General features: G+C 46.2%; 1 protein-coding gene, 1 long non-coding RNA gene and 1 other non-coding gene across 10 annotated transcripts in view; 2 read left to right on the top strand and 1 right to left on the bottom strand.

Annotated features, from left to right (window-relative positions):
- LOC102994161 (uncharacterized) lies at nt 1–25,850 on the top strand. 2 transcript variants are annotated; one of them, XR_449392.4, is made up of 5 exons: nt 1–163; nt 3,674–3,828; nt 6,580–6,615; nt 20,002–20,137; nt 24,701–25,850. It is a non-coding gene; the product is annotated as an uncharacterized lncRNA (long non-coding RNA). The 2 variants fall into 2 exon arrangements; XR_008618553.1 differs by lacking the exons at nt 20,002–20,137; nt 24,701–25,850 and having other exon boundaries at nt 4,309–8,380.
- LOC112062598 (small Cajal body-specific RNA 15) lies at nt 5,325–5,451 on the top strand. The gene has a single exon (XR_002890813.1). It is a non-coding gene; the product is annotated as a small Cajal body-specific RNA 15 (non-coding RNA).
- The window catches only part of FSD2 (fibronectin type III and SPRY domain containing 2), a 42,115-nt gene continuing 24,652 nt past the window's right edge, over nt 8,388–25,850 (bottom strand). For 5 of the 7 annotated variants that reach the window (XM_028494921.1, XM_028494922.2, XM_028494924.1 and 2 more), the window contains 7 exons: nt 24,003–24,158; nt 21,466–21,600; nt 20,574–20,724; nt 17,749–17,882; nt 15,218–15,350; nt 11,433–11,609; nt 8,388–9,415 (listed from right to left, as the gene is read on the bottom strand). In XM_028494921.1, the coding sequence (XP_028350722.1) occupies nt 9,163–9,415; nt 11,433–11,609; nt 15,218–15,350; nt 17,749–17,882; nt 20,574–20,724; nt 21,466–21,600; nt 24,003–24,158 (1,139 nt within the window). In that variant the 3' untranslated portion in view covers nt 8,388–9,162. Of the gene's footprint in view, nt 9,416–11,432; nt 11,633–15,217; nt 16,381–17,748; nt 17,883–20,573; nt 20,725–21,465; nt 21,601–24,002; nt 24,159–25,850 lie in introns of those variants that run through there. The other 2 variants (XM_028494925.2, XM_055087903.1) reach the window with 2 other exon arrangements.

Genomic DNA, 25,850 nt, shown 5'->3' with positions numbered 1-25,850 from the left:
AGGAGTTGCCACCGAGATCGGACACCGGAGAGCAGGCATCTAATGTCGCGTAAAGTAAGGCCGATCTCCGGTCACCCGGCGAGGCGGATGACAACAGCGTCCTTGTAGGCAGGCTGGCTGGAGTGTCGGGCTTCAGGAGACGCAGATGGGAACCGGAGTAGAGGTGAGGGGTCGGTGTATCTGTCGCTGTGTCAGTGCCACCGGCGACCTAGATCTCATTACTAACTCATTGTCCTCCGCTTTCTGGACCTCGTCTGAAAAACGAGCTTGGTAGCTCACGGAGCTGTCGTGGGGATAGATGTGGAAGGGAGAAATCCACACTCAGAATGCAGTTTAAGAAAAAAATTAAGTAGGTGAAATTTCCCATGGGCGCTATCCTGTGTTGCTTAAGGTATGCAACGTGAAGGTCTATACAAACCCAAACTTTCATAATCGATGATTCCTGCTTGAGGCAGCAGCGCCTGTTGCATTAATTTGAAAAAATACACTCACAGTTGGTAATTTTTAAGCTTCCTGAATCGGCCAGCAGAGTCATTTAGTATTAGAGATGGAACATAACCGTCTAGGTCATACCCCTCCTTTCACCTTTTTAAAAAAAATTTATTTATTTTTTGTTTTTGGCTGCATTAGGTCCTTCCTGCTGTGCACGGGCTCTCTAGTTGCGCGAGCGGGGGCCACTCCTCCCTGCGGTGCGTGGTCTACTCAGTGCGGCGGCCTCTCTTGCTGCGGAGCATCGGCTCCAGGCCCGCGGGCTTCAGTAGCTGTGGCTCACAGGCTCCAGAGAGCAGGCTCAGTAGCTGTGGCGCACGGGCCCAGCTGCCCCGCGGCATGTGGGGTCTTCCCGGACCAGGGCTCGAACCCTCGTCCCCTGCACCGACAGGCTGATTCCCAACCACTGCAACACCAGGGTAGTCCCCCCTCCTTTCATCTTAAATTGAAGCGCAGCCTTTGAGAGGAGACAGGCTGAAAGTAACACAGGTTGTTAGTGATAGAGATGGGACTAGAAGTGAGATTTCTTCATTTCCAACCCAGAATTCTTTCCTCCACACCATACCATCTCTTTGGATTGCTGAACAAGTCTTTTTGGGGTGGAAGTGAGCAGGAGTGAAGAGGGTGGTGTACATTTAGGTGCAGTATGAATCCATCAAAGGCAAAGTCACTATGTGTCAGGAGTTAGAACTGTCATTTATTTACATTTTAGATACTCTATAGATGTAGATGCATCTGTCATTTCCTATTCAGGAAAGTATGTGTAGTAACAAAACGTGAAGGTGAAACTTTGCGTACCTCTTACATACCTTTACACAGAAAGGCCTGGTGTTCATAGATATATGCTCACCGTGTAAGACTTATCACTATTTATTATTTGAGTTCTCACTATGAATATTTACTGCAACAATGTGTGGAAATGTTTACTCAAAACACTGTCTGAATCAGAAACTAGCTATAAAGAACTCATAAGTTGCCCGCAAGTGGAGGGCAGATGCTGTAGAGGGCATTGCAGTCACACCTCAGCTGTCTGTGTAAGTAATACTGCACTTAGTGCTCGTGCTGTTTAAAAGTATTGTGCATTATCTCTCTCATCTTTCGCATATTATTAGGTGGAAGTGTCTTGTAGGAACGTGGGCAAGCCTAAGAGGTCTAGAAAACAACCTGAACATTAGCAAATATTGAAAACTGTTAGCATCACACAGGGGAAGTCTTTCCACTGAGGAACTCATTCGACTAGATGTTCATTGTGAGGGAACCACTGTTACTCTATATAAATTATTTTCAAACTTTTTGCTCTCAGGACTCCCTTACAAATTATTGAGGATTCCAAAGAGCTCTCATTTATGTGTGTTATACATATCAATATTTATGGTATTAGAAATTAAAACTGAGAGGTGTCTTTAAACACAAGAATATACAAGCACACATTCTGTTGTTAGAGTGAAAGGATCTCAGGGGCCCTCACAGGGACCAGACTTTTAAGAATAACTGCTCTATAAAAATGTTTCAAAACAATTTTAGATGATGTAGACAGATGATTGCTGTAGCAAGTGATTGTGACATGGGCAGAAGTATTACCTTAAAAATGGAATAACAGGGCCCATGAGCCATGGCCGCTGAGCCTGTGTGTCCGGAGCCTGTGCTCCGCAACGGGAGAGGCCACAACAGTGAGAGGCCCGCGTACCGCAAAAAAAAAAAAAAAAAAAAAAAAAAGTTAAAAATAGACTTACCATATGATCCAGCAATCCCACTTCTAGATATACACCCAGAATTGTTGAAATCAATAATATGTATATAACAGGGACAGTCATATTTCTATAATTTCTACTGGAATTATACTGAGTTCATAGTTATTACATAAGTAGGTAATTGGTGTTTAAAACGCCTTCTCTTTTGCAGAAATCTTTGACAGTTATATGTGTTTTTTTCGTTTTTTGTTTTTTGTTTTGCGGTACGCGGGCCTCTCACTGCTGTGGCCTCTCCCGTTGCGGAGCACAGGCTCCGGACGCGCAGGCTCAGCGACCATGGCTCACGGGCCCAGCCGCTCCGCGGCACGTGGGATCCTCCCAGACCGGGGCACGAACCCGTGTCCCCTGCATCGGCAGGCGGACTCTCAACCACTGCACCACCAGGGAAGCCCTATATGTGGTTATTTTGGGGAAATTGGCTTGAAGTTCTTTGAAGGGCTGGGAACATATTTTTCTGCTTTAAAGTAGTGAAACATAGGATCCCACTCTGAAAATTCTAGCCAGCCATCAACTTTTTAGGAAAGGATGAGATTTCAGTAATGAGGAGTGCCTCCTTCTGATTTTTCACCCTGCGGGTATTACATAAATTTGGCCAAGGTTGTCTCGGGGAGTGGAGCTGTTGTTTGGCATTGAGCTACTGTAATTGTTACTTTGTATCACTTGTGAGGACATCTTTCCCATAAAATGGTTTTTTAAAGACACTTGAAGGAATTCCCTGGCTGTCCAGTGGTTAGGGTTCCACGCTTCCACTGTAGGGGGCACGGGTTTGATCCCTGCTCGAGGAACTAAGATCTCACAGGCTGTGCTGCATAGCCAAAAAAAAAAAAGTATTAAAAAAAAAAAAGGACTCAACATTTGAGAAGGAATCGCCTGTGATCTTTGTAAGTCCCTAAATTTTTCATTACCTCAACGGCATATAACTTCCTCCATCAAAGTCTTAGATTCTAAGACCAGCAGAGAGCCAGAGTCCTGTTGTGCTGTGATATCAGAACGTCTGTCAAGCTCAGGGCCAAGGGGGTAACTTCCACTCACCAGCCTCCGGAGGATATGAACCAAATTTATGTTTCAGAGTATTTTAAGTAAACATACTGTAGACCTTTGGGCTCTCTTAATTAAGAGTAATCAAAACTATAATATTAAATGCGTCAAAGATCTCTTGCAGTGATGGGGAGGAGCTTTCTAGGCCACACACATCTTCCCCACCTCCTAGATTCTTCTAAGCCCCTCCCACTCTGCCCATATTAGAAGTCACCATGGAACACTGCTAACTAATGGGATTATGTATTAGATCCCTCAGGTGTATTGGAACAGAAGAAAGGTTGATAATTACTCCCCCTGCTCCTACCAGCACACACAAATCTGAAAGCTACTTTCTAATAAAGAGGCTTTTCTTTTAATTTGGAAGACAATTTGATGTCTCCTTTTCTTTTCAGATATATGAGCTCTTTGAAAGCAGAACACTGTTGTTTCCATGTTCTGATCATTCAGAGATTATGAAGGCACAGTTCCTGCCTTTGATTTGCTTACAGTCAAGCGGAGTAGACACAGGTCATGGTGGCAGTATAGCCACTTAAGTATTCTGAAGGAGGTGAGTATGTGGAACTTAGCCTGGGAGAGGGAGGAATTAGGCAATGCTTCTAAGAAGTAACTTTTATACAGGCATTACTTGGGTGGGCAAGGAGCTGGGGGGGCGGGGGAGGGGCGTCCATTCCAGGTTCCCAGGAATCTGTGGCTGGTTTATAAATTATAAATTGTACAAAAGACACTATCAAGTGTCTTTTCCAGAGCTCTATCCTTATTTTTGGATCGTGCTTCTCTTGTTTTCCTTCTCTCTCACTGCCGCCTCTCCCTTAATTGGATGGGTATTTGGGATATGAAAGGAAGTCAGAGGGTAGAAATCTTTCTGTGTGGCCGAATAATAGGATGGCTTTACCAAGAAGTGATGTATGTACTCAGTAAATCGATTTGTAAAAAGTAAGTTCCTGCTTTGTTTAAATGCATAGCAGGGAAATCTCAATTTTGTTGGTTGGATTCTTTCCCAGTGAATGGATTATGTTCTTGTCTCCAGTCCAGTCTATTTGAATGTAAGGAATCTCGTAAGCTGCTTTCAAAGAAGAGACCCACATTTAGGCTTAGGAATGAGCACAGGGGAGACAGCAAGGTTAGAATCCAAGTTCATTCTATAAAAACATTTTTATCGGTTATGTCTGAATGACTGCAATTTGTTTTAATCAGCTGCAAACTGTTTAGCTGAATTTGCATAACTCAAATAAATGATAGTTTAATTCTACCAGGATTTGAGTGAGGTGGAAATAGAGCAGAAAAACCTGAATCTGTCAAAGTGTGGGAAAAATGAAGAAAAAGCAATTAATTAGTGGGGCTTAATTTTTTTCTGGGATTGGGGAATAGCAGAAAACAAGCCCTGAAGTAGAAAGACATGAACTAGCCCCTGTTCAGTAGCATTTCTAAAATATTTGGGACATTTTATTAACTTGGGGCATAGCTGTGCCCAACTCATGGTTACGCTCCTTCCGGGAGACTTCCTGACTGACAGGAAAGATGCTGACTGGGTACAGTCTTTCCAAATCACAAACTGTTATCTTTTTTTTTTTTGGCTGTGTTGGGTTTTCGCTGCGCGTGGGCTTTGTCCAGCTGTGGCTGGCGAGTGGGGGCTACTCTTTGTTGCGGTGCATGGGCTTCTCATTGTGGTGGCTTCTCTTGTTGTGGAGCATGGGCTCTAGGCATGCAGTCTTAGTAGTTGTGGCTCACGGGCTCTAGGGTGCAGGCTCAGTAGTTGTGGCGCACAGGCTTAGTTGCTCCGCGGCATGTGGGATTTTCCCAGACCAGGGCTCGAACCCGTGTCCTTTCATTGGCAGGCGGATTCTCAACCACTGTGCCACCAGGGAAGCCCACAAACTGTTATCTTATATTTAGATTCATTAAGCGTTGGTTGCCATGAAGCAAGCATATATAAGAGTTCAAATCTCTTAAAGCTTGAAGTTATAAAAGTAATAGATTACCATTCCCTCAATATCTTGACATGCTAGAGGACAGTGTTTTAAAAGCTGGACTTGTCATGTTCTTCTGGAGACTAAGAAAATAGAGTCCTTGAAGTCAAGCTGACTCTGCTTTTAGCCTCCTAAATGAAAAGGTAGATAGAACAGGTCTTGTTTGTAAAATGAATTCAAGACCTACTTATCTACCAACAGCAATTATACACTTTCCATTGTCTTACAACAGAAAATAGGAGTAGTGAATTTATAGATGAGTCAGGGTGAAGAAAGACATAGTGAACCCATGAGAATCTTACTCTAATTGATAGGAAGGTGACTAGAAGTTGGAGAAGTTGGTTAGGAAAGTGGAGGAGAGGACCTTTCCTGTAGTACAGTCTTCATAGGGTCCAGGAAGTCTTTTTTTTTTTTTTTTTTTTTAATTAATTAATTAATTTTTGGCTGCATTGGGTCTTCATTGCTGCGTGCAGGCTTTCTCTAGTTGCGACGAGCGGGGGCTACTCTTTGTTGTGGTGCATGGGCTTCTCATTGCGGTGGGTTCTCTTGTTGAGGAGCACAGGCTCTAGGTGCACGAGCTTCAGTAATTGTGGCACGCGGGCTCAGTAGTTGCACACGGGCTCAGTTGCTCCACGGTACGTCGGATCTTCCCAGACCAGGGCTCGAACCCGTGTCCCCTGCATTGGCAAGTGGATTCTTAACCACGGTGCCACCAGGGAAGACCCAGGAAGTCTTCTGGTAGCTAAACCTTGGATAGAGACCAACCTAGTCTCATTTACAGAATGCCACATCATGGTGAATTGTGCTGGGGGCAGCTGCCACTGTGTGAGCCACGTAAGATTTTAACACATTTTGGAGTTTGAGAAGAGCAAATTGATGACCAAGCACATGCTTCAGAAATTACTTTATTGCATGTGTACAAGTGATTGCATATTGTTGTTTGAACCAGCAGGAAGTCAATTATTAAACATACACTTTTCCAAATAAAAGGCAGTTTAATTTTACCAGAAACCAGTGTCATTTTGTATCCCAAGTCTCTAACCAGCTTTACAATCTCATCTAATAAAGGTGCCTTAAATTCTGAGTATTTTGAATTATTAAACCCGTGTTAGTTTACACCAGGATTCTGTGATGGTTTTACATATTCTCTTTCCCCTTTGTTAAGGTGGGGAAGCCAAAGATTATGTTAATAACTTGCTCAAGAGTTATAAAGTGATATAGGTAAAGCTAAGAAAAGAACAGATTTTGGTATCTTTTGCCCAGTATGAGGGATTGTGGCTACAATGGTCTGATTTTTTTTAAAGTTCTTTTTCTGTTTTGTTTTTTAACAGATTTATCAGCAGGTTGCAGGTGAACATGGCCTTGAGGTAAATCCTGCCCCTTATTGAAATTTAGTTCCAGCAGATTGTTCTTGGCATTTTAAGGAATTAGAATATTTTACAAAAAACAAAAGTTTTGTTTTGGTTTTTCTCTAGACTTTTTTTTTCTTGTGGAAGGTGAGAAACATGTTTAAAGAAAGGTTCTTTATGCTGAATAATTGTGATGCTTGAAGTTGGTCATCTGCCTTATTTAGATTCAGTGGATTTTAAAAATCAAAGCTATTTCCACACCATTTTTTTCTTGATCAAATAAAATTTTATTAGAACCTTATAGGTGCCTAGTTTTTGTGTGTGTTTTTTTTTTTTTTTTGCGGTACGCGGGCCTTTCACTGTTGTGGCCTCTCCCATTGCGGAGCACAGGCTCCGGACGCACAGGCTCAGCGGCCATGGCTCACGGGCCCAGCCGCTCCGTGGCATGTGAGATCTTCCCGGACCGGGGCACGAGCCCGTGTTCCCTGCATCAGCAGGCGGACTCTCAACCACTGCGCCACCAGGGAAGCCCAGGTGCCTAGTTTTTATCCATGTTATATTACGTGTGAAATAAAGCCTATTAGAATCCTGAATTCAAATTTACTTTATCTGTGATGTCCTACTTCCTACTCACTAGTTTCTTTTTTAGTAGCTGATAACATTTTTGATAATACACGCATATATATTTTAATTGTTTGTAACTTGAACCATCTCTGTGCTTGCTTTGGTTTTATCTTCCTCATATAAGGGTAGTGATCCAGGTTGGCAGGGCAGAGGGGTGTGTGTGTGTGTGTGTGTGTGTGTGTGTGTGTGTGTAACGAGCTTTAAGATTTTCAAGTTGAGTTGTGAATTCAAGAATCTGAACTTCTGTTTATACCAATAGGCAGAGTTTTGAGAGGAGACAAGAGGTGCTCCTTGTGTCAGACTTTGAGTGTACTTGGAAACATGAAAGTGAAAATCTTTAAAGTGAAAGATTTTTCAGTTAACATAAAACTTTAAATGATGAGATCAGGGGCATATATGTTTAGAGAAGCATCCACAGGGCACGATACTAAATTGTCCCTGAGAATTGCTTTACAGGTAGAGTCATTTACTCTGCATCTTAACTGGTAAGCATGAAAATGCTGTGTGTGCAGAGCTTTAAGTGGCAACTGGAAACTTGAACTGGAGAACCAGAAATGCAGCCCAGGGAGCTGGGCATCGAGGTCACAAAATGGCATGAGAGCAGTGAGGCAGGATGCCCAAAGGTGCTGGCTGGAGACCACCTCTCCTACCAGGGCTCAGCTTTGCACTTGGTGGACTGATATTTTCTTTTAAAAGATTGTTGTGCATTTGCTATATGTCATACACTGTTATGCATTCTCATGTTTGTCATTAAATCTCCCATCCTATAAGACAAATATTATTTTTCTCTTTGTTTAAAGAGAAACAGAAGCTCAGGGAGATAATGTGACTTTTCAGTGGTCGTAAGGCAAAGTCGCTACAAAATAGCAATCAAACTCAGGTCTTCCGATTTCAAATCTGGTCCTCTTTACATTATAGGACAGTTCCTAGAATCAGTTGCAACTAATGTTGTCTATTTTTTACCAGACCTTAGCCCCCCTACCCCAAACGTGCACATAGTGAAAGCAGCACATTTATTATTATTTATGTGTAGGCTGCTTTGTGACACCAGGAATCATGTAGTAGTAGGTAATGTTGCATTTTTACCAGTCTTGCCATCTAGCCACAGTTGCCCCTCTCTTCCTTCATACTGCCTCCCCTCAGGTTTGTCCCTCTCCTGCCATAGGTCTTCTGCTATAGTTTGAACAAGCCCTGCCAGCCCTCATATGGAGAGCAGTGAGAGGCCGAAGAGCAGTGGCTGGATGAAACAGATATTTGGTGTGCACGTGTTAGCCCTTGGGGATTGAGTGATGAACAAGACAGATACTGTCCTGCCTTCATGGAATTAGGTGTTACAAAGATCATTACAAAATTAAAGAGGGTAAGTACCATGAAGGAGAAGAGCAGGTTTTTAGAAGCAGTGTTCGGTGGGAGAAACCTCACCGGAGTGCCACTGACTACTGGGAAAACAGGAGAGGAGAAGGCTGCTGAGCACGGCACGTGGCTTCCCTGGTTCTCTTTGTGGGTGGCCTCCTGCCTTCTTACGCCTGTTCTTGGCTGACTAATGAAATGTCACAAGTGCTGGGGCAGCTGGAGCCACTAACACTTATGTATCTCTTCTCTCCTTCTCCCCCAAGCTCTGTAGGCCTTGGGGACTCAGCTACTTTGCATATACACAGATAGACCAATACAGTTTGACAACCTGAAAGACCTTTGAGTTCATTTAGTCTGAGCCTTCATTTTACAACCCGAACTGACTAACCTAGCCTCACACAGGTGGCAGCACACAGGATCCAAGTCAGGTGAAATGAATGCCAGCACACCAGTCTGGCAGATAACATGAACCATAAATGATGAGCTGGGTGCATGGTGCTTGAATGCCAAGTTCAGGCAGCTGAGGCGTGAGTGGCTGGGAGAGGGGTAGGTACGGAAGAGAGACAGGAAGCTGGGCATCAGAATGGTCTAATAGAAAGTGACACGCTTTGGCATTGAAATGCCATTGTGTATCTTTAGACATCCAGGCTTTTCCAGAGAAAAACAGGGATGCACAAATTGGTGAAGCTGACAACGGAACGTGTACAGATGCTGAGAAATGTCCACGTTGAAAAATGACAATTTTGAATTTTCATAGTCTAATAGAATGCCAATCTTCCTTGGGGAAACTGTTATCCTTATATCTGGAGTCGTCTTGTTGTGTAGAAATTCGTACTTATGCCTAAAGATTAAACGTTGATATAACAAAGCTTCAGAAATTCTGTAGATGGGCTATTTACAGAACATTTCAATCTTCAAATACTCCTATGATTATATCATTTTCTTTTATTAAATGACTATCAAAGTAACAGGCCATTTCTCAAACTATATATCTCTTTTCTAAAACGTGTCCTAAGAAACTTATATCTCAAAGTTTAAGTGGCTGTTTTTGAGCAGCCACTTAACCGCAGAAACTTAACATACAGTATCGTAAACTCATATTGCATCAAAATTTGTATAGAAATACATTTTAAAATGTGGATTTCAAGGTTCAGATGTGTAAATCCCTTGTAATAAAGACATTTGAAACAGGAAACCTCATGATCTTTCATGTAATAAATTGGGCCTTTTGGTATAATCTGTGCACAAGTACTCTGAGGCATCCCTTTCCTAAACTTTCAAACTAAGCAGGGCACCTGGGGGCCTGTCACCACTCAGTATTGTATAGCACCAGCACCCTCTCATGAAGGGAGGGTGCTTCTCCTTTGTGCTTTGAAAATGGCTGAAACCAAAGTCGGCCACAGGAATTTCCTAGCTCTGCCCCCTATGGATGTTTGAAGTTCTGTGTGCCAGCTGCTTGTCCACATGGCTGGGGTGAACGCTTAGAATATGATCCAGATGTGTCGGAACAAACCAGCCTCTTTCCATCCCAGTTCACCTTGTTTTTTTCTTAACTGAGCAGCCAGCAGAAACTGAATGAGCCCTTCCCTCTACTTTCCCTCTCACCACCAATAGAGTCTAAGACTATGAACCAAAAAATACGAGTCCTCCACTGTTAAGAGACACACACACATAACCACCACCACCCTCCTTCCCCGGACATCTTTCCAAGGTGGGACTACAAACTTCTGCTCTAGCACTCGGCTTTTCGCCCTTCCTTTTTCACTCTGTCTTGTGTTCCCACCCTTCTTCTGTCTTTTAACCTCACCTCTCCCACTCCACACAGACTCCTCTTCGTCCTTTATGCTCCTTCAGTTTTTCCCTGCCCCTTGTTCTTAACCAACTAGGAGAGGAGACTGATTTTTTTAGTCTTACTTCAGGCAGAATATCCAAAAACAGTATGTGACTCAGTGAACGGGATTTCTTTCATTCCTCCTACTGGGTCTGAGGTTTAGCAGAGCTGATTTTAGTCTTAATATCTTACAGGGGGAAAGTTGCTCTTCTTACCTTTGCTTAGGCATGACAACATTTAACTAACCACGACTGAGGCTCCTGGGCACAAAACATTGAATGAAACATTAATAGGATTCAGCATGTCGAGGATCAGAGGCCTCATAGTACCCACGGTACTGGGAAACTGGTGTGGTAAAAATTTTTGCAATTTTTGAGATGGAGAGTGGTTACACCCATGGCCTTCTAAGTCTGAAATGTCTACTGGCCTGGGCCTCATGGATTTTCCCAGCTTTATGGAACTACTCCAGTAGAGGACAGAATGCTTAGCGACAGAAGCAAACTGGAATTAACCATAACCATTAAGCCTCTGCCCACATCTACTAAAAATGATGGAATTGGGGCTTCAAATCAAACTATTCATTTAGTAACACTGAAGTTGAACATAAATGCCAAACCAATCACTTAGTGGTGAAGAATGCTGTCTTTGGAGCCAGATTGCCTGGGTTTGAATCCAAGCTCTGAATCCATGTTGGGTGGATTATTGAACTGCTGTGGGGCATAGCTTTCTTATCTTTAAAATGGGATAATACAATTGTGGGAAGTAAACGAGATAGTATGTGTAAAAGTGTAGAACAGTGCTTAGCGTAGAATAAGTACTCCATGAATTTTAGCTGTTTTATTGGAAGTACCCAGAGCTGCTTTCTCTTTCCATCTGGACTTTAGGGAAGGGGGCTGGAAATGAGTCCTGAAATATCTCAGCATATTTTAGAAAACATAACGTGGGCCTTAGTTACTACTAGTGGAAACCTCTCACTCTGTTCTTATCAAAGCACCTTTTAATCTTGGGTATCCAGATTTCACCTTACCTTGATGATGCAAATGTGTGCCTCATGCACCAGGAGAGGCGGTTTGCTCCCAGGTCTTCCTGTTTAGGGACATCTTCAAAGGCCACACCCACCGTGTAATCCAAACACTCATCCACCTCCACCTCCCAGTAATGGCGCCCTCGGACTGGAATTAGGTTTCCCATGACAGCAACACACCTGGTTTTAGAAAGTGGAAGCATCTGTGATTTGGGGTGACCCAAGCCCGGCTGTGCAGGTGAGTGACACCAACTGCTGGGGTCAGTCAGTAGGTGGTCTAGAAGTGTGGAGGCAGGTGTTTGAACACCAACTTGTAAAGCAGCACAGCCCTAACTCTCAAAGCTCACTTGACTGATGCTGAAGATTAGAAGAGGATTATTACACTGCTGGTCATAGGTGAGGAGGAGACAAGCCAATAGAAAAGGCTCTGTTTGCTTTTTTCAGATTGGGCTTTTAGAGTAACAAAAAGGTTTGGTTCACTTGTTCATGAAGAAAAAGGGATTGAGGACTTCCCTGGTGGTCCAGAGGTTAAGGCTCCGTGCTTCCACTGCAGGGGGTGTGGGTTCGATCCCTGATTGGGGAACTAAGATTCCACATGCCACAAGGTTTGGCCAAAAAAAAAAAAAAAAAAGAAAGGGACTGAAATCTAACAGAACAGCACGGTCGATGGAACCATATGCTTGAGGTTCACGAGCTGGCCAGCACTTGCTTCTGGTCTCCTTGTTCCCTATCTGCCTCTCCCCCTCCCTCCCCAATTCACACTTCTTTTTGGAATATAAATCTGATCATATCTTTCTATCAATAATTTCTACCACCTACAGGGTAAAATCTAAACTTTTTTTTTTTTTTTTTGCACTGGACCATATCCATGTTTCTTGCCTCATCTTTGACCTCTTCCCATTAGGGACCCCATATTGCAGACACACTAAACTGGAGAACTGTAGTTCTCCACACATGATCTTTCTGGCTTCCATTATTGGTACAGGTACAAGGCACTTTTTGCCTTGTTGTTCTGGAGAACTCTTTATACTTCAAGACCTTGCCCCTACCAGAAGCCCTCCTTGGGGCTCCTACAATGTCTTAACCATGCTTTTTTTTTTTAAATAAATCTATTTATTTTATTTATTTTTGGCTGTGTTGGATCTTCGTTGCTGCATGTGGGCTTTCTCTAGTTGCAGCAAGCGGGGGCTACTCTTTGTTGTGGTGCACGGGCTACTCATTGTGGTGGCTTCTCTTGTGGAGCACAGGCTCTAGGCGTGTGGGCTTCAGTAGTTGTGGCACATGGGCTCAGTAGTTGTGGCTCGTGGGCTCTAGGGCGCAGGCTCAGTAGTTGTGGCACACGGACTTCATTGCTCCGCGGCATGTGGGATCTTCCCGGTCTAGGGCCCGAACTCGTGTCCCCTGCATTGGCATGCAGATTCTTAACCACTGCGCCACCGGGGAAGCCCTATCTTATCTTTTATGTGTGTGTTTTTACATATGTGTCTCCCCCACTTGCCTGTCTGAGTCTCAGATGGGCAGGGACTATATCTTAGTGGTTTTTTTGTTTTTATTTATTTTTGGCTGCATTGGGTCTTCGTTGCTGTGCGCGGGCTTTCTCTAGTTGCGGTGAGCAGGGGCTGCTCTTCCTTGTGGTACGCGGGCGCTAGGCGTGAGGGCTTCAGTAATTGTGGCACGTGGGCTTAGTAGTTGTGGCTTGCAGGCTCTAGAGCACAGGCTCAGTAGTTGTGGCGCATGGGCTTAGTTGCTCCGCGGCATGTGGGATCTTCCCGGACCAGGGCTCGAACCTGTGTCCCCTGCATTAGCAGGCAGATTCCTAACCACTGCGCCAGTAGGGAAGCCCAGGGACTATCTTTGTCTCTTTACCCCCAGCACACAGCACATTGTTTCATGGGTCAACAGATGTACTGGTAACAGGATACTAAAATGGGACTCTAACTAGAGCACAGGCTCAGTAGTTGTGGCGCATGGGCTTAGTTGCTCCGCGGCATGTGGGATCTTCCCGGACCAGGGCTCGAACCTGTGTCCCCTGCATTAGCAGGCAGATTCCTAACCACTGCGCCAGTAGGGAAGCCCAGGGACTATCTTTGTCTCTTTACCCCCAGCACACAGCACATTGTTTCATGGGTCAACAGATGTACTGGTAACAGGATACTAAAATGGGACTCTAACTCAGCTTGGCTGGAACCCCAAAAGCCAAGACCAGAACAGTAGGTGGTAAGTACTCCCATGTTATAATATGAGACTCTGGACCACCTACACAGGACTTGCAAAAGACATGGCCAAAAACTGGTTTTGCAACTTTTATTGCAACACCAAAGGGTTGAAGCTGAAGATGCTTGAGGCTGTGTCTACCCAGAGAGCTGTCTTATAATCCACACAAAGAGTGAAGTAGCAGTGGCCTGGTCAAAGGTGTGCGTTTTCAGAGGACCACATATGAAGGAGACCCACCATAGAAATGCTGTAGATTAGAGGCTGCCCAACTCATGAATTATTGAAAAAAAGCCAATAAGATCTATAAGATTTGATCAGTTGCATTCTGTTTTTTTAACGCAGGTAAGGACTTTATTGCTTCTTAATCCTCTCTGTGCCCCCCAACCCTGGGTTGAGTGGGCAGAGGCAGGAAAGGATAAAGTTGTGTTCCACTGTACTCTGTGCTGTTCTGCTGTCACACGCTAACACTTACATATAGTAGGTATGTAACACACATGCAGTAAGAAGGCCAGCAGGGAGCCAGTGTCAGAGGAAGTGTCAGCTGCAGGACAGTCCAGGACCCAGGCAGGGAGGCTGGATGCAGTTTTCCATTGGTGGCCCCTCTGGCCCCACTAAGAGAGTCCTTTTCTTCCTTATAAGATCCTCCTGACTCTAAGACCAACCCACCGAGAATTCTTTTCATCCTGATTACCAGGAAGCTAAGAGCTGTGTTTAATGTTTAATCTTGGAAACAGAAATTAGCCCTTGAAGTTAAGCTGTGTTCTTTTCTTCTTCATCTATCGCTGTGATTTTTCTATTTCAGTAGGGCATATTTGCCCCTTTTTAAAATTTTTTTGATGTGGACCATTTTTAAAGTCTTTATTGAATTTGTTACAATATTTTTTCTGTTTTCTTTATTTCTTTTGGTTTTTTTTTTTGGTCATGAGGCATGTGGGATCTTAGCTCCCCAATCAGGGATCAAACACGCACCCCCTGCATTGTAAGGTGAAGTCTTAACCACGGGACCGCCAGGGAAGTCCCTTGCCCCCTATTTTAAGTCTTCTTTAAGCATTTGGAAAGAAATGAGTTACAAATATATCATTTTGACCTTGAGTACTAAGCTCTGGAGATAGCGCAGATCCAGACAGACAAGGCCCATCTTTGATGGACGGCCCTTTCTCAGGTCGTGCACTACCGCGACTACCATTCCCTCCACCAGCTTTGGTCTGGTTTTTCACGAGGGCTTTTGTTAGATAGTATCACAGTGTGGGAGAGAGAGCTCTGGGCCAAGCACTGGGGGACCTGGGTCCTTACTGCTCTCCCACGGCCTGACGGTGTGACCCTCCAGCCCTGGGAGCCCAGGACTCCACCTCAGAGGCCACAACACGTCTCCTCTGCCGGCACCAGCCAGACCCCTACTCCCCTCTCCCTAGCCTCCCCTCCCCACCGTCCCCTCCCCCTCACTCATTTCTAGGAGTGAGAGCCTGAAGCCCCCTTCAAGGCTGCATCTGTCATAATCCAACTTTACCCGAAATAACAGCGTGTATTAGGCTGGTTCACAGACTGTTCAGGTGGGTGAGGGGCTGATACAGTACCTGGTAAAGCAGGTGTCGCTGGGGAGCGGCTCCCTGGTGGGGGCTTTCCTCTCACTTCGTACCACTGTAAGCCCATCTTCAGAAACGGTCAGCCAGGGATGGCAGGTGTGCTCGTTCAGGCGAAAGTAGCTGCCTGCGAGGGGAGGAAGCACACAGACACACACACCCCCCAACAGCCAGTCACTCATCTGCTTTCTCCACATTGCGCTCCATGCGGGCCGAGGCTTCACCACGCGTGCCCGGCTTAGCTTCCTGCACAATACACGTGAGCCTGGACTTTGCGTGGTAGTGACCCTCATGCTAATAATGGTGGTGGTTAACATGTGTTGGGGGTTAATGTGCGTCTAGTCCTGAGCTAAGCGGTAACTCTTACCTCATTCACTCCTTACGAGTACCCAGGAGTTAGTATTTCCATCTTGTAGAGAAGAAAACTGAGGTGCAGGGCGGTTGAGAAGTCAGCTGGCAGATGACAGAACTCAAATTCAAACCCCAAGCCCCTCTGATTCCAGTGGCTGCGCCCTTAAGTGGGAGGCTGTAAATACCTGCTGGTGAACAGGAATATCTAACCTACTTGCCAAGGGGAATAGCAATTGAGGGAATTCTTAACGATCAATGACAAAGGTTAGCAAAATTACAATTCAACTTTCAGTTAGGGCAGCGGGGGAGAAGGAAGGAGATTGTAACCCTCTCCAAATCATGGTTAACAAAGCACATCAAAAAAAAAAAAAGGTACTGAATGGGTTTAATAAGAAATTAGTTTTTAAAAAAATCCTTTGTTTAGGGACATAGTAACTCATTCTGCATCATTGTCTCTTAGTCAAGCTCCTCAGTTCCCATTCTGTCATGTTCATTGCTTCAAATTCTACTTCAGGCCTCGCCATCAAGCTGTCCACATTTTTTTTTTCTTTTTTGGCTGCGTTGGGTCTTCGTTGCTGTGCATGGGCTTTCTTTAGTTGCGGCGAGCAGGGGCTACTCTTCGTTGCGGTGTGCGGGCTTCTCATTGCGGTGGCTTCTCTTGTTGCAGAGCACGGGCTCTAGGCGCGTGGGCTTCAGGAGTTGTGGCTCACGGGCTCTAGAGCACAGGCTCAGTAGTTGTGGTGCACGGGCTTCGTTGCTCCGTGGCATGTGGGAGCTTCCTGGATCAGGGATCGAACCTGTGTCCCCTGCATTGGTGGGCAGATTCTTAACCACTGCACCACCAGGGAAACCCTAAGCTGTCCACATTTATTTCCACAATTCGATGCTGCTGGAAATTTCATTTGCTATCTGAGCGGACGGACCAGGGGGAGGCAGGTTCCCACCTTGCAGCTGACAGGCATGGATGGCCCTTACTGCCTGCTCTCTAGGCCCAAACAAGGATTGTTTTTTGAACGGATAGATATGTCTTTTGCTGATTCATGTCTATTTAAGTTTTTTGTAAATACACTCTTAAATTATTTGAACAAAGGAATTCAGAGACAAAAATAACCAAGGGCTGGCTGTACCTTTTGCTCTGTTCTCTTTTATCAAAACAGCCAGAATTTGACGTTTCAAAACACCAAGTCAGCACAAGAAATTAGAAATGCCAGTCAACCAAAGGAAAGTTCCATCACAGTATAAAAGAAAAACCTGAGTCCTAATCCCAGCTCTAACCCCTACCGCCTTTGGCAGCCACGTAACTTGTTTTTCGAATCTCTGTGGAAGGAACATAAGTGGGGACTAACCGCATACCTTTCCTCCTGGTATTGGAAATGAGGACAAAATGACCCTACATCCCTCAGTGAAAGATCTCAGCCAAAGGAACGATGTCCCCTGAGCCCTGGGCCCAGGCTCCCTCCTTCTGCTTCCTACCTGCCTGTCACCCAGTCTGCAACTGGCCTGAGCTGGGCTTGCTCTGTGAGGTGTGGGAAGAGCCGCCTGGCTTTAGCGCACCTTAGCAAAGCTCAGAACCCAGAGCCGTGGCAGTGCTGGGATAGCAGGAGATGCATGGAATGTTTCTAGTGATATCTCTGCTGACTCAGGACTTGAACATGAGATGTGACAATTCTATGACGTGCTGATGGCAAGTGCGCGGTGTGGGGAGCTGGACGTGGATGTGGGCACCCACTAAGGCATCCGGAGCTACGTTGGGCCTGTGGGTAAGGAGATGTTTGGGCCGATAGCAGGGAGATAATCCATGGCCCATGGCTCTTCCTGGGAATTTCATAAAGACCACGTCCCAGGGGTGGTGTTCAGCCTGTGTGAAATGTGGTTTCTGGGCCACCCAGGTCCAGTGTGACAAGCCTCTAGCCCACCTGAAGGTCATGGAGAAAAACCCTGAGTTCTAATGCTTGCTCAGCCACCCCATTGCTGTATGACTTGGGCCTTCGGTCTCCCCTTCTGTAAAACGGGACCCCAGGGCTTTGATCACCCGTGAGCCCCTTCGCAGCCTGATTTGCCATGTGTTCATATCAGTGAACATTTATCGATTTAACAATGAAGTTATAGCAGCCCTGGGTCTGCCACAAGGGGGTCACTTTGGGCCCAGAGAGTATGCAGCGGGGGACACAGACCTGTGGTGTGGACTGTAGCAGCCTCGCTCCTTGCGCTGGGGCCCCCCACGTTGAGGGCTCGCACGTAGATGGTGTAGCTCTGCCAGGGCTGTAGCTGCACCAGACACTCGCAGGTGGGGATACCCACAACAGACCTGGGCAAGGAGGCAGCTGAAGTCACCCTGGGGCCAGGGCAGCCAGGCCCAAGCACCAGGCCTCCCTTTCAAAGCAGGGATTTTTAACTCCCCCCGCCGCCACCCCTGTCCTCTGACCTCCAGCAGCGGTGCAGGCAGGAGTGTTGACCCCCTCAGTGCTCCCTCCCACTCAGGTCCACTTTTCTCATTTCTTTGTATCCCTTCTGTCTGTGGCTCTCTCCCCTCCAAGCTCCCCACCCCGTGTCCCAGGCACCTGTCTAACACTGCATGGCGGGGGCATGCATGCAGTTGAATCCAGTGTGTCTCAGTCTGTCTGGTAGGGCCACAACCTCTCTGAGGGCAGGGGTCAAGTGCCACTTACGTAAGCACAGCGCTGGGCCCCTAGCAGGGTCTCAGTCTGCATTTATGAACAAATGATCTGGCTAGAGCTGAAAGGCCCACAGAAGCCCACTGTTATTAACCTCTTCAAGGGCAGCTACCTACTGGGAATAATCCAATTTATGTAAGCGGTACAATACAGGATTACAAGCCCATGGTTGCCACTGTCTGTACTCCTGCAGCTGCCAACCCCATTTCAGTTCAGTGGGAAAGAGAAGCCTTCAGGGTGATGCCCATTTACAGATACAACAGCCACACCTGGCGAGGCCGAGATGTCCAGGTCACTCTGAGGCTACAGCTTTGGCCAGAGGGGCACTTTTACACATTCATTCCATAAGTATTTTTTGTTTTTATTTATTTGGTTACGCTGGGTCTTAGTTGTGGCAGGTGGGCTTCTTAGTTGTAGCTCGCTAGCTCATTAGTTGCAGCTCAAGGGCTCCTTAGTTGTGGCATGCAAACTCTGAATTGCAGCATGCAAATGGGATCTAGTTCCCTGACTAGGGCTCGAACCCTGGCCCCTGCATTGGGAGTGCAGAGTTTTAACCACTGCACCACCAGGGAAGTCCCTTCATTCAATAAGTATTAACTAAACACCTTAGGTTCCAGAGACTGTATAGGGAGGCCCTAGGGAAAATTAATGTAGTCCCTGCCCTCATAGAGCTTACAGTCTAGAAGAGAGGCATTTCTCAAGCCACCACTGGAAGAAACATAAGATGGTAACCATGACAAGTTGACAGTGTACTATAGAAGGTATAGTAGGGGAGAGGTGACTTTTGAGCTGGACTCTGAAGAATGACGAGGAGGTAATTGGATAAAAAGAGAATAGAAGAGTCTCCTACATAGAAGAAGCATGTGCAAAGGCCCTGTGGCAGGAAGAAGCATGGAAAGTAGGAGGAACTAAAATATGACCAATGTGGTTGGGGCCGGAGAGGGAGGGAGAGCTGGTGTGGTTAACCTGGAGAGGCAGGAAGGGGCCAGAGCCTGTGAAGGAATTTTGTCTTTTTCTCCAGAGCAGCAGGATGCCATGATTAGGTTTATACTAGGAGAGTCAGCACCATCCCAGATCACCTAGGTCACTGACCAGCCTTCTGATGACCCCAAACATAATGGGCTGGTCCCAGGTATCAGGTGCCCTTAAAGTATCAGCACATGTTGCAAAGGAAGTCCAAACCATTCAGGTGGCCAGACCACTGGACTCATTACCTTGCTTCTGAGGATCCCCAGAAGTAGATCAGCAGCCAAGGTCAGCAGCCAAGGTCAGCAGCCCTGATGTGCTTGTGGACATATGGATTCTACCTGGGGCAAATGGGTGGGTGGGATAGATGGCCACGGCCCAAACCCTGAATTTAGCATGGAAGAATCTGTTGACACCAAACCCCTCTCTTCCATTTTTCCAGAGCTGGGTAGGTACACAGCAGGGCGGCCCCTGGGACTTGGTGGCTGGTACCGGGCTGCCTGGTTCATTCCCCTTCCACAAGCTTCTGCACTGCCTGGTTGTAACCCAGAGGTACATCCATGTTTCTTCCACTGTACACAGCTGTAGATTCGTAGGATCTGCAGGCCCTTGTGGTCACTGAGTCCAGCCCTCTTTTATCTGTGAACCCCCCCAGATCTCTGCCAACCAAAGGGGAATGTGAGCCTCCAGACAGCCTTCTACCATGGACACAATATTCTTTGTACATTGAAATCTAATCTCTTTCATTTCTGCCTCTCACAGTTCTCTCTATTTCTTAAATTCCAGCCAGGCGGGTCTCCTGGTTCCTCCAGTACAGGAAGCTCACGCCTGCCCAGGGGCCAGGTGCTGCCTCCATCCACTGTCTCAGGCCTCAGCCCTTCCCATGCATCAGGTCTCAGTTCAGACGTCTACTCTATCCAAAGTAAGCCCCCACCTCCACCGCATTCCCTATTTCATTGAGTTTCTTTTCCCTTCATAGCATTGTGTATTTTAAGCATTTGTTTTCTTGGTTTTGGTTTATTTCCCCCCACTCGACTGTCAGCTCTGTAAGGGTGGGGAATTTGTCTGTCTGCTTCACCAGCGCCCAGGCACCACCTATGCGCTCAATACTTGTTGAATGAATGATGATAAACCTTGGTTGGGCTAAGAAAGCAAACCTGAGGTTTACCATTTATTCACTCATCCATCATTCACCTTCAATGGTAGCATTCCAGCTATTTCTCACAAAACTAAGCAACCTAAAATTAAGTTTCCTGTGTGTCACAAATTCTGACCTTCTCTCCAGACTCCACACATTTCCTAAGCTGTGTCACTGTGTCAAGGCCTCTAGTGCCCAGCCAACGCCCCTCATGACTCACTCAGTTACGCCCGAGGCTCCCGGCGTTTCTGCCTGAGTCAACTCCACCGTGTATGAGTCCACAGGATTCAGGTTCCCAGACTCCCAGCAGATCAGCGCAGCCTCTTCACAGCTCCTTATCTCTTTGCTTTTCATAATGGGAGGACAAGGTGCTAAATGCAGGGGAAAGGGAGAGATGAACAAACCTGTTCACATCCAGCCCTGTGGTCCAGAGCATGGGCAGACATCGCAAGCACTCTCCTCCTACAAGAGATTCAGTGCAATAGAAAGCTATAGACTGAACATTTGTGTCCCCATCCAAATTCATATGTTGAAACCTATTCCCCAATGTGATGGTATCTAGAGTCTTTGAGAAGTGATTAGGTCATGAGGGTCAAAGGGGTTTATTATACAAGAAAACCCAATGAGCTCCCTTGCCCCTTTCTGCCATGTGAGGACACAGCAAAAAAGACAGTTGACTCTGAACCAGGAAGGGTCCTCACCAGACACTGAATCTGCTGGCACCTTGATCTTGGACTTCCCAGCCTCCAGAACCATGAGAAATAAATTTCTGTTGTTTATAAGCCACCCAATCTGTAGTATTCTGTTATAACAGCCCAAATGGACTGAGACACCAGGGAATCCCTTTCAGATGTTCCTGGAATGGAGGATGGTTGCAAGATTCAAATCGTACTGTGTCCAAGAGCAGTACTTTTTGATATTTTGAGACCAACTGTGAGAAAATGTCCCTGCCATATCAGGCATATAGATTTGGTGTATTAAATGAAAGAAAAAAATGCAAAACTATTCCTGCCCTTCCAAGTGAAATCAAGAGCCCTGCCACGTCAAGAAAGCCGTGACTCTTGTGTCCCCTTCAGTGAAGGTCCTGCTACAGAAAAAAATGGCCCCCTTACCTGTTATGTACACTGCACACTCACTGGCGGGGCTGAGGCCAGCCCTGTTCTGAGCTGTGACCAAAAATTCATACTGGGTATTTGGCACAAGGTTTGTCACTGAGCAATATGTTTCTTTAACCGTCATCGTAAACTCTGGGGAAAAAATATAGACAAGAATTCAACCCTAAAATAGGCCAACTGGCTCCAAGTTCATTGCGCTGTAATCTCTTTCCCCTGTAATGGATACAGAACTGGCCAGCAATTCCTCCCATCTGTGTATGCATGCCCCTCAGCAGCGTGACTCAGCTGATCCTTCCATTGAGAGGTCTGGTCTTTCCCACTATGCCTTGAAGCTGGGCTTAACCATGTGACTTGCTTTGGCCAATGGGACTATAGCAAACATGGTACAAACAGAGATTTGGGAGGTGCTGGTGCACAGGGGCCTTGTCCTCTTCCTGCCAGGAATGCTTCCACTTCCACGGGAACAACCTTCAGCCAGCCTCCTGGAGGATGAGATCACATGGACAGAGGCCTCAGCCGTTGCAGCTGAGGCCCTAGACATATAAGCAAGGCCATCCTAGCCCATCCAGCCCTACCAAGCTGACCCAGACCAGAAGAACTGTCCAGCCAATTCATAGAATTATAATAAATCATAAATGCCATTTTATTTTATTTTATTTTATTTATTTATTTATTTTGGCTGCCCCGGGTCTTAGCTGCAGCACACAGGATCTTCGTTGTGGCACATGGGCTTCTTAGCTGTGGCACGCAAACTCTTGGATAAATGTCATTTTAAAAATTGAAGTACCTTTGATTTACAATATTAGTTTCAGGTGTACAACATAATGATTCAATACTTCTATAGATCATACTCCAGTTAAAGTTACTATAAAATATTGGATATATTCCCTGTGCTGTACAATATAACCTTGTAGCTTATTTATTTTATACATAGTAGTTTGTACCTCTGAATTTCCTACCCCTGTTCTCCTCCTCCCAACAAATTAATGAATATAAATATTTGTCATTTTTAGCCAATATGTTATGTATATGTGTGTGTTTGGGGGTGTTGTTACACAGCAAAAGCTAACTGATACACGTCCAAACATCCCCAGACTCTTGAAAGGCAGTAATAAGTCATTAATCCACTCTCTGCTATCAGTTCCTTTATAACAAAGTGATCCATTAAAGATCTTTATTGATCCCCAGGACAAAACCCCAACACAATGGCCTCTTCTGCAGAGGGTGCCAACAGGGTTGATTTGTGGCAAAAACTGACTGATCGATCAGATCTGACTTTTTGGTCCTCAATCTCCCTTTTCAAATCTCGCCTTCCCCCCCCACCAAAAACGCCCTCTTTAGTCCTTATTCTGACCAGCCTCATTCTCCCTCATCATTGCTTAAACTTACTTTTCTCAAGGATTCCCCTTCCTCCCAAATCCCTGGGCAGATAAACCATCCTCACCTTCGGCACATAGAACCCTCCACCTGCATGACCCGGTACAAGGAGAAAAGCTCTGGGCAGGGAGCCTGCGGACTTGATTCTCATCCTGGTTCTGCCGTAACTCACGGTGTTCCCACAGACAGCTCATTTCTCTCTAGGTCCCAGATTCCTCATCCATAAAATGGAGATCTCTAAATCCCTTTCCAGCAATCTCACTCTGACCCCATGCACACAGAACAGGCCCTGCCAGGCTGGCCCTAATCCCTGATTCCTTCAGATGCTCAACTGGGGCTCCTCTGCTCTCTCTCTTTTTTTCTTTTTGGCTGCACCATGTGGCCTATGGGATCTTAGTTCCCCGACCAGGAATCGAACCCATGCCCCCCTGCATTGGGAGCATGGAGTCTTAACCACTGGACCGCCAGGGAAGTCCCCTCCTCTGCTCTCTTGACTCTCCCTTCTCAATAGGAGACTGGCTTATCTATTATGGGGGGTAGGCAGGTATCTCAGCCCTAACCCCAGGCCTGCTAGCTCCATTTCCCTGGGAAGAGAATGGGCCAAGAGCTGCCCACAGTGGAGGTTGGGGGCCATTCCCAGCAGCTGGCTCCATCTGGGAATGTGGAGCAGATCAGGAGCAGCCCTCCCGGGCTGCAGCCCCCATGGGGGTCTGCAGACTAACCCTCCAGATTCTCCCAACACAGGGTTGCTCTGAGGAGAGCCAGCCTGCGCTCACATGCCAGGACCTGCTAGAACCCAGCCAGTCCAGCTGGACCTCTTCAAGGAGGGGTGTCCCCACCCTTCTTGCACACAGTGCAGCCAGAGACTTATCCCAAGGACAGCTCTGACCCGACAGCAGTAGATACAGTCCATATACCTTAGCCTGGCCTTGTGATCCTCCCCAGTCAGGCCCCAACTTGCCTTCCTATTCCTTTCTGCCATGCTCACCTGCCTGCATCCCATCCTCTGTGTAATTCCCAGATCATGACAGCTCCAAGGAGCCAGGTGTGCAGGTTCATCCCATCTCTACCTTCCCAACCTCCAGGAAGGCAGGGCCCTGGCCTCTGAGGGGCCTTAGCTGTTCTGGAGCGTGGTTCTGTTCCTGGCAGAGCCTCACCTGCTCGGTCCTTCCCAGACGAGCTTTCCTGCACTGGCCAGTAGGATAGCTGATAGCTCTCCACGGTGTCATCGGAGTATAAGCTCCAGCACACTCGGACTGAGGAACCTGTGGCTGAGTTGGGGGCCTGTGGGTTTATCACTGGAGCAGAAGGAGCTAGAAAAGGAAAACAGAGAAAAACAAAAACAAAGGAGGAGCCTTAAGTAGAGGTATGGATTGGGAATGGCCCCTTTTACAGGACAACCGATCCCTCAATGCATCCTTGGGCTTTGGAGATGGAAGAGGCAGCCCAGAGTGGACAGGGATGGGAAGGCCAAACCCCCCAGCTGTGAGCCTGAAGCAACCGGTATGTCCATTCCTGCTTTGACCAGTCCACACAAGCTAGAGGAGGTGGAGTTGGTGACAGCGATTCAGGCTGGGGTATGGTTTGTAAGTCCTGACCTAGGGATGGGTCCTCTGACTCTTCCACGCCATCCAAAGAGGCAGGACAGCCAGGACCGCAGCACTGCTGCCCTCAGCCTTGGAGTGAACAGAGGAGTGAAAGAAGCCTTCAACACAGATGCCTTGCTTTTTCTGGGGGACCCATCCAATAACCGTCTCCTTCATTATGATGAGAGAAGATTGGGTTTGGCCAAATTGTGCTTTTCAGAACCAACTTTAGAGTCCATCTACTGAGTTAATTCTTTTCTTCTCTGTAGGTTATTATTTCTGCCTCCCCCAGCCCCACACAGGCTCACCCACAACCAAGAAACACTCCTTGTTTTTCTTCCATAATTATTCTCCAGTGGCAGCACCTCCCTCCATCCCAAGCTTTCAAGAACATCCTTATTTTCAAATTCTGAAATTGTTCAGTCCGGGTAAGACTTAAAGGAATGAACTCAGCCTTTCCTTGCTGGTTAAGGGCTGGAAGACCCTAACATGACAAAGGTGAGAAGAGAAAGAACATGTATCCCTACGTGATGGAGTTCAGGATGCACAGAAGATGCCCTTCTATACCCTGCAGAGAACAGCCCCATCAGGGGATGCAGTAAGAAGAGGGATGGCTCCAGATGGAAGCAGGAGGGTGATGGTCTGCATGGGACCTGGATATAGGAGGGTGAGGAAAAATCTCCATGTTTCTCAAGCGCTGACTTGGGCGATAGTGCCTTTCCTTCCAAAAGACTGGGCCTGATTACTTGGGCAACACCATCCCTAGACCACCCAAAGGACTTCATAGCTCAGCGAAATCTCCCCTTGACCCAGTGAGTCTAAGAATGGCCTCCAAGATTTATAATTAAGGACGTTCATTGCAGTATGGTTTATAATGGTGAAAAACCTAGAAATGTCTCGGCATCCAACAGTTGAGGATTAAGTAAACAGATTAAGGTATATAGCCATCAGAGTGATGTTGTAGAAGAATTTATCAGTGCAAGAAAATATTCATCACAACTGTTTTGCTAAAAAAAAAAACATTACAAAACAGAATAATTCCATTTTTATTTTTTAAAAATCTGTATAAAGGAAAAACCCAAAATGATATACAAAACATTGTTCAGAATGTTGCTGGGTGTTGCTGTTGAGAAAGGGAAGGTGAGCAATCAATAAAAGCTAAATTGTAGTATCATTCTTAAAAATAAGTTATCACAATAAGATTTTTAAGAGCTACCTGGCACCATGTGACGTGCTGTACATACATTACCTTATTTATTTCCCGCCATATCCCCATGAGTCATGATTATGTCCATTTTACAGACAAGGAAACCAAGGCTCAGAGAGGTTAGGTAAGTTGTCCAGGGTCACACAGCTAGGAAGTAGCAGGGCTGGGATTCTCACCAGCTCCATAGGATTCCAAAGCCCATCTCTTAACCC

This window comes from Physeter macrocephalus, chromosome 11 (genome assembly GCF_002837175.3).
Source record: "Physeter macrocephalus isolate SW-GA chromosome 11, ASM283717v5, whole genome shotgun sequence".
In the NCBI taxonomy this organism is placed as follows: domain Eukaryota; kingdom Metazoa; phylum Chordata; class Mammalia; order Artiodactyla; family Physeteridae; genus Physeter; species Physeter macrocephalus.
This window is presented reverse-complemented; position numbering and strand designations above follow the sequence as displayed.